The 10,813-nt window shown below is 42.0% G+C and overlaps 4 protein-coding genes across 4 annotated transcripts; 2 read left to right on the forward strand and 2 right to left on the reverse strand.

Annotated features, from left to right (window-relative positions):
• The first annotated feature begins 697 nt into the window (after nucleotides 1–697).
• Nucleotides 698–3,478, forward strand: LOC140788136 (GPI-anchored protein LLG1-like). The gene is made up of 4 exons (XM_073137267.1): nucleotides 698–831; nucleotides 905–1,022; nucleotides 1,102–1,158; nucleotides 2,964–3,478. The coding sequence occupies exons 1-4, from the start codon at nucleotides 802–804 to the stop codon at nucleotides 3,320–3,322; spliced, it is 564 nt and encodes a 187-aa protein (XP_072993368.1). The 5' UTR covers nucleotides 698–801; the 3' UTR covers nucleotides 3,323–3,478.
• Nucleotides 3,479–5,118: 1,640 nt separating this feature from the next.
• On the reverse strand, nucleotides 5,119–5,796 carry LOC140789130 (uncharacterized). Its single transcript, XM_073138738.1, has 2 exons — nucleotides 5,677–5,796; nucleotides 5,119–5,628 (listed from the first exon to the last, which is right to left on the reverse strand). Exons 1-2 carry the CDS (start codon nucleotides 5,794–5,796, stop codon nucleotides 5,119–5,121), a joined length of 630 nt encoding a protein of 209 aa, XP_072994839.1.
• A 560-nt stretch (nucleotides 5,797–6,356) lies between these two features.
• On the reverse strand, nucleotides 6,357–7,182 carry LOC140789131 (uncharacterized). Its single transcript, XM_073138739.1, has 2 exons — nucleotides 7,022–7,182; nucleotides 6,357–6,888 (listed from the first exon to the last, which is right to left on the reverse strand). Exons 1-2 carry the CDS (start codon nucleotides 7,180–7,182, stop codon nucleotides 6,357–6,359), a joined length of 693 nt encoding a protein of 230 aa, XP_072994840.1.
• A 1,223-nt stretch (nucleotides 7,183–8,405) lies between these two features.
• On the forward strand, nucleotides 8,406–10,281 carry LOC140789132 (GPI-anchored protein LLG1-like). The gene is made up of 2 exons (XM_073138740.1): nucleotides 8,406–8,484; nucleotides 9,923–10,281. Exons 1-2 carry the CDS (start codon nucleotides 8,406–8,408, stop codon nucleotides 10,279–10,281), a joined length of 438 nt encoding a protein of 145 aa, XP_072994841.1.
• Nucleotides 10,282–10,813: the final 532 nt, after the last annotated feature.

Raw genomic sequence — 10,813 nt, forward strand, 5'->3', positions numbered from 1 at the left:
AACCATCTATGGACCTTCTTTCAAAGGAAAAAAAAGAAGAAAAGAAAAAATGTAAGTTGTGTACGAGCTTTCGCATAAAGCTCAATTATAGCTAGAATTAAGTCAAATTTGAATTCATCTACCCATTAGATACTGATCTTGATCCAGCCTGATGAAGCCAAACTTGAGCCGAGTTAGATTCATTTGAGGGCCCTACCTTTAAGTCTGAATCGAGTAAGCGTGTCATTATTATATTTCACATCTTTTTCTACCTTACAAACCCAATAAACACGCCTAGACAAAGGAATCAGGTGGAATAGTTTACATCAGCTCTCGGCATCATATGGAAATATCAAATAACTTTCTCCCCTACTCCATATTGCTCATATTGACTCCTTATCTGTGTCTTGATTCTTTCTCTTTAGAGTCGTTTGTTTTAGTCTAAGTCCACATTATTATCTCTTAATTTCACTTCATGAGTCTGATGCGACGACGTTTCTTCCCCACCTTTGGTCCCTTCATTTGTGAGTTAATACTTTTTTACTTGCAAATAATATACAAACACTCTCCAGAAATACTTAAGCAGAAGCATCTAAGAGTTGATTTTTAGAGAAAAATTATAGATAAAATGATTAACGCCGTAGAGATAATAGATAATAGAGGGAGTCAAATGTTGAAATAAAATAAAATGGTCTAAGTGAAATTTTATAATAAAGCTAACGCGTCCCTCCTGGCACCAAAGATGAAACTCTACCTTATGGCCCTTATCTCTTAACTTCTCTTTCAGTTCGTCTATTTGCCAGCGTTGACCCGCGACTTTCCATGCCTTTGAATCGCGCGGTCACGATGAAGGCAAGAGATATTGGATTGCGAATCCCGTGACTTTTATTCTATCTTATTTATTTATTTATTTATGTCTTTGTAGCCAAGAGAGATTGGATTGCGAATCCGTAGCATCACGATGAAGGCGGCGCTGTTCCTCCTCCTCCTCTTCTTCTTCTTCTTCTTCTTGGTCGGATTCGCCTCCGCTGCCTTCATCACCGGTAACCTCCATTTCTTTTTTCCTCCTTTTATTTTTTTTGGGGGGATTATTTCCGATAATTTTAGTGATTTTATTACTAGGTGATGTGTTCCAATCTCGCGGATCCAACTCTCGGAGCCTCCTCCAGACCAAACAGAGTAAGCCCCAACTAAAACTAAAAAAAATCTCTCTTTTACTACCCAAAAAATTGTAGAACATAGAAGAGATGTAACTCAGCTACTTTTCTTGTTTTCTTATCTTGAATTATGGAGAGATTTCCAATATTTATAAAGTTGAAAATTTTCACTATTCCGATAGCAAATGGCAAGTGTGAATTTGATTATATGAAAATATCAAATTCTCTAAAAAAAAAATTGACCTGGACTTTCAATATAAGTCCATTGGATCAACGACTTAAATAATTTTTTTTAGCAATCTTTTGTAAGATTTAAAATTTTTATATAAGTTGCAGACTTTGGTAAGGCCTGGTTGAAATATATTCCAAGAATAACAAATATAAATTATTATTATCAAAATAAGAGATTTATTTTAGAAATAATTATTTTTATGTTTACTTACGGAATAAGTGTGTAATAATTATATTTTGATGTGATATGAAATAAAAATAAATAATAATAAAATATTTAAATACTCTTCAATTTGATTTAAAATAAATATATTTTATATATGTAATACTTGTGAGTTACTTATGTAATAGTAGACTAAGGTAGAGAGATAAATGCAATGCAATGCTATGGTGATAGGTATGCAATGTTTGAATTATAGGCTTATACAAATTTATTATTATAATTTTATAAAATATTAGTTTATTTTTGTCTTTTTTTAAATTTAGCTCTACATATTTTATAGTAAAAAATAATAGTTTATTATAATAAATAATTTAAAATATTATTATATTAAATATCATTATGTTTTATTTATTTTAAATATTATATTTTTATTATGGAAAATAATAAAATACTATTTTGCACAGAACATATATTTTTAAATATATCTTTACAAATGATATTATTAATAAGTTAAAATATTTACAATTTCATATGTTTTACTTTAGCTTAAAATATGAGATAATTAATAATATCATATTAATTTTTTTCTCAAATTTCTTATTTTATTTTTAAAGAAGAAGATTTTAATTAGATTAATACATAGTTTAAATAGCAAATATATTATTTTATCTATGAATAAATATTTAATTCGAGAAAATACTAGTTTATTAACATTGTTTTTTTTTATGTTATTAGTACATATTAGAATTATTTTAATAATAAGATAATTTATAAAAATATTTTATCAATTAAATACTATATCTTATTAACAATTTTATAATATTTATATGTATAAAAATAAAATTTATGAAATATTAAATTATTGTTTACTGTTCAAATTGAATTTTATTTATTTAGTGTAAAATAAAAAATTTGATAAGAGAGGAGTAATAAATTATGATAAATTGTTGATAAAATGTTTGAGAGAGAGAGGAGAGAAAAGTAATAAATTATGATAAGATGTTTAAGAGTGATGAGAGATGCGTGATAAATTATAATAAAATGGTTAAGAGAAATTATAGTTAAATCAAGCATAAATTGATAATTGAGTCAATTGCATTTGACTTGCATTTAACCCTATCAAAGCTAGCATATAATTAAAATATTTCTTCCTTTTTTTTTCTGATAATGTAGTTGATATAATGCTGAGGCGACCATTCATTTGCTTCAGTCTCTTTGTACATGATGCTCCGCTCCGGCCCCTTCATCATCAGTAATATAACATGAACTATGTTCAACTCTATCCATCATCATGGATACTTGATAAGAAATGTATTCAGTCTTAAAGTAGTTTCTATGTATATCCATGTAAATTTGGGGTGCTAGATATTGCCATATTGGTGGTTTGGACTGTGAATCTGATAGATGCTAATATGTTGTCTTCTTATAATCAGATTGTCCAATAACCTTTGAGTTCCTTAACTATACAATCCTCACCAGCAAATGCAAAGGTCCGCAGTACCCCCCGTTGCCATGCTGTTCTGCGTTCAAGGAATTCGCATGCCCACATGCCGATCTGTTGAATAATGGCACAAATACCTGTGCTAATGACCTGTTCAGCTACATACACAGCAATGGGAATTTCCCTAACGGATTATTTTCTAGTGAGTGCAGTGATGAGAAGGACGGCATCTCATGCCCCTCTGAACTCTCGCAGAACACCACCAACGTAAATGGAGGTAGCAGCGAGCAGAGCCTCTCCATTGCCCTGCTCCTTGTGTCTGGGTTCTCAATGGCTTTACAGCTATCCTGAAGCTGAAATATTCATACTACTGGTGTGCAGCCACGTCCATCTATATATAGACCTAATGGTCAAGTGATGACATTTGTAATTTCATGTTTGCCTGTAATAGAACTACACATAATTCTACTAGCCCAACTGAGGGGAAAAGTCCATTTTTTCTTTTTATTACTGCTTCGTCTTTTGGAGGATGCTCTGAAGAGGAAAGAAGATGGAAGTAATGTGCTGAGAGATTGGGGTGACAGATTACAACTCAATTGTTGAAAGCTAATCTGAGTTATTTCTCAATATGACTCCCTTCTCTATTTAAAGAGCCTGGATTCTGAGCTGCTTCTCTCTCTTGTTTGCTCACAAGGCTTTGACCATGTCTGCTGAAAAAAAAAAACAATTTGTTATACATACAAACAGGGGGACTGTTCAGCATTGACTTATCCTAGCCCACCACCTGCAGTAACTACTAAAATATGTTGATCTTAGTGGATGAGCATATGCAAGTTTTCAACTTCGTGGCCGACAAAATGCGTCAAAAGATAACTAGGTGGAAGACCAAACACCTCGCACATCAATAGGCTCGTCCATATCAAAGTAGTACTAAGCTTCATTGCAATTTATTTCATGGCCATTATCACCTTTCTGAGATCCCTCATTTACTTCCTCGATGCACCACTTGTTCGAGATTTTTGGTGCTGGAGGGTTAGGGGTTGGACTCTTCTCTCTTATCCCAAAGTTAGCTTAAAGAATGCTTAACCTTGGCGACAATGTGTGGGCTAGTATTGTTAAAGCTAAACACTTCTCTGCCTCTTAAATTTTGGCATGTTAGTATGAAGGGTATTTAGCTCATGGGCATGAAAATCTATTCTTATCTTGAAGGCCGGAGCTGAGGAAGACTATCATTAAGAGAGAGGTTCCCAATTGTGATCTCATTGACTACCAAAGTTTTTCTCTACTAATTTAGTTTTCTCCTCCCTTGCGGAAGAACTGAAGAAGCCTAGAGCACCTCATCTTCTAGCCCATCCCTCATATATAGTTTATATAAGGATGCCATCTCCAGAATCAGGATCTTTATTTGGAGATGCCTAGTTGGTTCTCTAATGAAACCATTGACCATCATCTCCTTTTGAGGTGTTCTTTTTAATCATGTGCAAAGCTAGACCTACCTCTTATTCTTCGTCCCCCCACCACACACACTGTCACAGAAAATATTTAAGCATTTTTTTTTTTAAATTATGTCAAATTTATAATATACCTCATAGCTATTCTATACTTCCACCGGAACCTAAAGATAAAATAATTTTTTGTTAACATCGTGCAGATATTAAATAATTAGAGGAGTCAAATGCTAAAATAAAATAGAAAGAAAATGAGGGGCCTATGTGGAATATTGTGCTTAAAATTATAATAAAGCTATCGCGTCCCTCCTGGCACAAAAAAAATCTACTACTTATTTTAATTTCTCTTCAGTGCTGTTTTATTATTTTTTTTTTTTTTTTTTTTTTTTTTTTTTGACTGCAAAAGAGCTGAGGTCAGCTTCGATTATTTTGCTGTCGCCACGTGTCCGCGTCGACAGCTAACAGGTTACATAATTCCGGTGGAGCGTTATTTAGACGCTCCACGTGGCAAGACGCCGAGGCCAAGCGGCCTTCGCCGCGCCCAGCTCGCGACCGCATTGGCCTCTCTCCCAACATGGGTTAACCCGACCTCACCACACTCACTAGCTAAACGCGCGCATTCACTCGCGAGGTTTCGGACGCGCCATGGATCGCGCTCACGGTTGCCGCACGCGGTGATGGCCTCGGTGCGGTCGGTCTCTACTGTAGTCCTGGATCCTCCCCCGCCATCCTCAACGCCGGCCCGGATAGCCCGAGTTCGGATTGAAGCGCGCGAGGCGCCGGGCACGGCTCCCACCCCTGCCGAAGAAACTCTCCCTCCGCGGTACGGAAGATGGCCGCTGCTCCGCCTTGGTACGCACCAACTCGCAGGGCTCCGTCGGTGTTTGCTTTGATCCATCCCAGCTCCGGCGGCTCCCAGGGTTTCCTTGTCGTGCGAAGCTTCGGGATCTTCCGCTTGCTTACGCACCTGTACTCCTCCGCCATTTGAACCGCGGCCACGACCACGGCCGGCTCCGGCGTACGCTTCTCTCTAAACACCACGCCATTCCTGCTCTTCCACAGGGACCATAGTGTGCATGCTATCAAACCTTTGGCCCGTCCGTCTTCCTCGGCGCCCACACTCCACTCCTTCGTGATCCAGTCTAGGTCGATCTCCGCCGCCGGCAGCCGTTCTCTGGTACCCAGGATCTCCCATACCTCCTGCTGTATCTACACGTGAAGAGGAGGTGCTCGCTCGTCTCACTGAATAGCCCGCACATGGCACAGCGATCCTCTGGGCCGATATGAAGGTAGCGGAGGTAGGCGCGCGTCGGGAGCCTGCCCCACAGGAGCTTCCAGCAGAAGACTCTGATCCTTGGCGATACCTGGAGACGCCATAGGTTACTCCACCACCGCCCGTAGCCGAGCATTTTGAGGGAGCGAGGGGCGGTATATCGCCTTGACCGAGGGCGTTCCCAGGGTGCGGCCGGAGTCCACTGTCCTCGGTGCGGCGGCTCCCATGGTGCGGTTGGTAATCTCGGACGCCGGCTCGAGATCCCGCCTCCCGGCCAATTGCTCGGGGTCCATCGACCGTCTCTGGTGAGATGTGCCACACTCAGAGTTTCGTCCATGAGCCCGGGCGCCAGGATCCGAGGCTGTCTGGACCATGGGGTCGCATGCAGCCACGGGTCGAACGCAGCACGAGTGCCTACTCCCATTCTAATCTGGTTTGCAGTTTTTGTTAGCGCCCTCCACATCCATGAAGGATGCAGGCTCTTCGAAGTCTCCCATGGGTGAAGACTCCGTATTTAGCTTTGCATGAGATGGATCCAAGGCGCCTTTGCTCCTTGTTTAGGAATTTGAACACTAGCTTACCCGGGTGAGCCATTCGGCCTCCGCGGCCTACGGACCCCAAGACCTCCCCGCCGTTTGGGGGAGCGTCACTGCGCCTGAGTTCATCAGTGTAGGCCCCGGCCTTCCGGATTTTTCCAAAGGAAGTTACGGGCTTTTTTCTCTATCTCCTCCAGCACTCCGTTCGGCACCCACGTGCTACCTAGCCAGTAAGACGGGATCGCTAGCAGCGCCGCCTTGATCAGGGTGAGCTTGCCGGCTTGGGAGAGGATCGTCCCTTTCCAGCCCGCTAGTCTCTTGCTGATCCTTTCCACTAGCTCCTGCTGCTCCTGCACCTTCACCCTCCTCCCCGAGATAAGCACCCCGAGGTATTTGAAAGGCATGCCGGCCACCTTCAGCCCGAGCTGGGCACTGAGGTTTGATCCTGCCTCGGCCCCGACCCTGCTAGGCAGATACAGCTCCGACTTGCTGTAGTTCACCCGCTGGTGAGTGAGACTCTCGTCTTGGCTCAAGCTCTCCCGGGATCTTTGTGGGCGTTTGTAGGCGTGGCTTCCAGCATCAGCAGCAGGTCGTCCGCGTATAGCAGGTGAGTCAGCTGCACTTCTCTGACTCTGAATCCTCGAGAAGGCCTTGGGCCGCCTTCTCGTTGATAAGTCCCGATAGCACTTGCGTAACTATAATGAAGAGGTAGGGAGATATCGGGTCACCTTGACGTAGACCACTCCTAGGCGTTATCCAGGAGGTCGGGCTCCCGTTGATTAGCAGTGCAAACCTAGGGGAGGCGATACAAGCCTGCACCCAGTTGCACCACCTAAGAGGAAAACCCATCCGCCGGAGCGCTCTACCACCGCTAGGCCAACCGACCCGATCATACGCATTTTCCATGTCCATTTTGATCATCATGATAGGCTCTCCGCTCTTGTCGGTGGCCATGGAGTGCGCCACCTCTGGGCAGCCAAAGTGTTATCTCGCAATGCTCCGACCAGCCACAAAAGCCACCTGCTCCGGTCCAATGAGCTTTGCCAGCACTGCCTTAAGCCTGTTAGCCATGATCTTTGCTATTACCTTGTAACTGACATTGCACAGGGCGATCGGCCGATAGTCCTCCACTTTAACAGGGTGCTCCTTCTTTGGGATCAAGGTGATGAAGGTATCCCCCCAGGCTTTTGGCATCGAGGCGCTGGTGAAGAAGTGCCCGACGGCCCTGCAGAGGTCACCACCCATAGTATCCCAGAATTTGGTGTAGACTTCCGCCTGCATCCCGTCCGGGCCCGGGGCCTTTCCTTTCGGTAGGCTCCACACCGCTTCCTTGATCTCCTCCTCCGTCACCGGTCTTTGCAGGAGTGACGCTTCCGCTGACGAGATGGAAGGAAGGGCTGGCCACACCTGGCTCCCAGGGTCTACCTCATCCGCTTCACCCCAGAGCCGATGGTAGAAGTCAGTGAAACAGCGGCTCACCGCCTCCGGCTCCTGGAACCAGCTCCCGTCGTTACCCTGGATGCCGACAATCGAGTTGCGTCTGCGCCTCATGGTAGCCGAGAGGTGGAAGAATTTGGTGTTGCGATCTCCTTCCTCCGTCCACTTTAGGCGGGATCGTTGCAGCCATTTAATGTTAAGTTGCCTGTTGAGGGCGAGCTTGTAGTTGTAGCAGCTTCTCAGGCTCTGCGTGCCCTCCTCCGACAGCAGCCCATTGGCGTCAAGCTCCTCTAGGTCAGCCAGCTTCTGGTTGGTGTCCCTTAGCCGTCTTTCCACGTTCCCCACCGCCGAGCGGTTCCAGTTGGTCAGGCTCCTTCTCAGCTCACTCAGGCGGTGCGTGAAGGCTTGCATGGGGTTTCCGTTTGCGTGCCGCTTCCAGGATTCCTGAACTACGTTCAGACATTCCTCATACTCCATCCAGAGGAGCTCAAAACGGAACGGTCTCTTGCTTCTCGGCATTCCAGCAGGCACTGTGAGGAGCAGCGGAGCGTGATCCGACGCACCCCGGTCTAAGTGCTGGATTATTATCGCTAGTTCGGTATTGCCCGTGATATATTCCATGCCGTTGACTCATGCTGTCGTCTCCGCCGCCATCTTCGCAGTCAAAAGTTTGCTTCCATTTTTTCGTATTTATGTCTTTTTAGCCGAGAGAGATTGGATTGCGAATCCGTAGCATCACGATGAAGGCGGCGCTGCTCCTCCTCCCCCTCCTCCTTCTCCTCCTCTTGGTCGGATTTGCCTCCGGTGCCTTCATCACCGGTAACCTCTATTTCTTTTTTCCTCCTTTTATTTTTTTGGGGGGATTATTTCCGATAATTTTAGTGATTTTATTACTAGGTGATGTGTTCCAATCTCGCGGATCCAACTCTCGGAGCCTCCTCCAGACCAAACAGAGTAAGCCCCAACTAAAACTAAAAAAATCTCTCTTTTACTACCCAAAAAATTGTAGAACATAGAAGAGATGTAACTCAGCTACTTCTCTTGTTTTCTTATCTTGAATTATGGAGAGATTTCCAGTTATAAAGTTGGATTCTTTACTTATCCCAAAGAAAATAGAAAGAGTAAATTCGATTTACTTATCCCAATGAATGCTCAAGTAGTCATTTACTGTGATGCTTTTGTTCTGTCCTAAATAAATGTTGCAATTTTTGAGGATGCCTATAGGGTGGTCTTCTAAGCATGTATAGTTCCATCAGCAATATTGTACTCAGTAACTCTTCCAGAGTTTTTTACTATTTTAAGTCTGCCTCTAATTATTTTTATATGTCTAATTCATTTTAAAAATTAAATATGAGACTAGTTGTAGTTGAAAATTGCTGACTCAGTCAGTAATTTATAGATATAATTCAATGCTTGGATCAACAACTTACACAGAAATTTGTTTTCTCAAACTTAGGCAATTTTTTTAGGATTTAAAATTATTATATGAGTTGCTGATTCAGTCAACGACTTATGTTTGGAAAGTCGCTGGTTCTGTCAGTAGTTTCTGAACATACCTAGTTTCGTATTTAAATTTTAAAGTGTACTAGACATTTAAAATAAATATATGGAAGGGTTAGTTTAGTCAAAATCTCACTTTTCTGTACTATTTTTGGTGAATCTAAGTTTGCAAATGCGTTGTATTGAGCCTAGCGTCACGAAGGGTGTATTTTTTCAATAAGAAGTGGAGAGAAATAGTGGGTTTTCCAATTCTATATTATAGGTATATGTATTGAAGTTTTAATAAGATTCTTAGATTCATACCTTTTATCCTGACCGTTAGTGTTTCTGACAAATTTATTTATCTCTATATCTAGCTTTAAGCCAAATGCACATAATATTTCCGGATCCTGGTCAATCTGGATATGCAACTTGTTCTGGTTTTGATTGTATTTGACTTGCATTTAACCCTAACCAAACTAGCATTTCATTAAAATATTTCTTCCTTTTTTTTCTGATAATGTAGTTGATATATGCTGAGGCGACCATTCATTTGCTTCAGTCTCTTTGTACTTGATGCTCCACTCTCCTTCATCAATAATATAACATGGACTATGTTCAACGCTATCCATCATCATGGATTCTTCATAAGAAAGCTATTCAGTCTTAAAGTAGTTTCTATGTATATCCATGTCAATTTGGGGTGCTAGATATTGCCGTATTGGTGGTTTGGACCATAAATCTTATAGATGTTAATATGTTGTCTTCTTATAATCAGGTTGTCCAATGAGCTTTGAGTTCCTTAACTATACAATCATCACCAGCAAATGCAAAGCTCCGCAGTATCTCCCTTCTCCATGCTGTTCTGCGTTCAAGGAATTAGCATGCCCATATATCAATCTGTTGAATAATGGCACCTATGACTGTATTTTTAACATGTTCAGCTACATATACAGCAATGGGAATTTCCCTCGGGGATTATTTTCTAGTGAGTGCAGTGATGTGAAGGGCGGCATCTCATGCCCCTCTGAACTCTCGCAGAACACCACCAACGAAAATGGGGGTAGCAGCGATCAGAGCCTCTCCATTGCCCTGCTCCTTGTGTCTGGGTTCTCAATGGCTTTACAGCTCTCCTGAAGCTGAAATGTATGTTTATACTACTGGTGTGCAGCCAAGTTCATCTGTATTTAGACCTAATGGTCAAGTGATGACATTTGTAATTTCAAGTTTGCCTGTAATAGAACTACACATAATTCTAGTAGCCTAACTGAGGGCAAAAGTCCATTTTTTTCTTCTTTTTGTTACTACCTCGTCTTTTGGAGGATGAGCTGAAGAGGAAAGATGGAAGTTATGTGCTGAGAGATTGGGCTGACAGATTACAACTCAATTGTTCAAAGCTAATCTGAGTTATTTCTCAATATGACTCCCTTCTCTATTTGGGTTAAGAGCCTGGATTCTGTACTCCTCTCTCTCGTTCGCTCACAAGGCTTTGACCACGTCTGCTGAAAAAAATAATTTGTACATACAAACAGGGGGACTGTTCAGCTTTGACTTATTCTAGTCCACCACCTGCAGACCTACCAAAAGAATTTGATGCGAAATGAATTATATAATGGCACCTTCAAGTAGATTATGCTGGAAATCTGGAAACATTCTCAGCTTCACTGCA

This window comes from Typha latifolia, chromosome 5, assembly GCF_019914945.1.
Source record: "Typha latifolia isolate L0001 chromosome 5, TyphaL0001v2, whole genome shotgun sequence".
NCBI classification, from domain to species: Eukaryota; Viridiplantae; Streptophyta; class Magnoliopsida; order Poales; family Typhaceae; genus Typha; species Typha latifolia.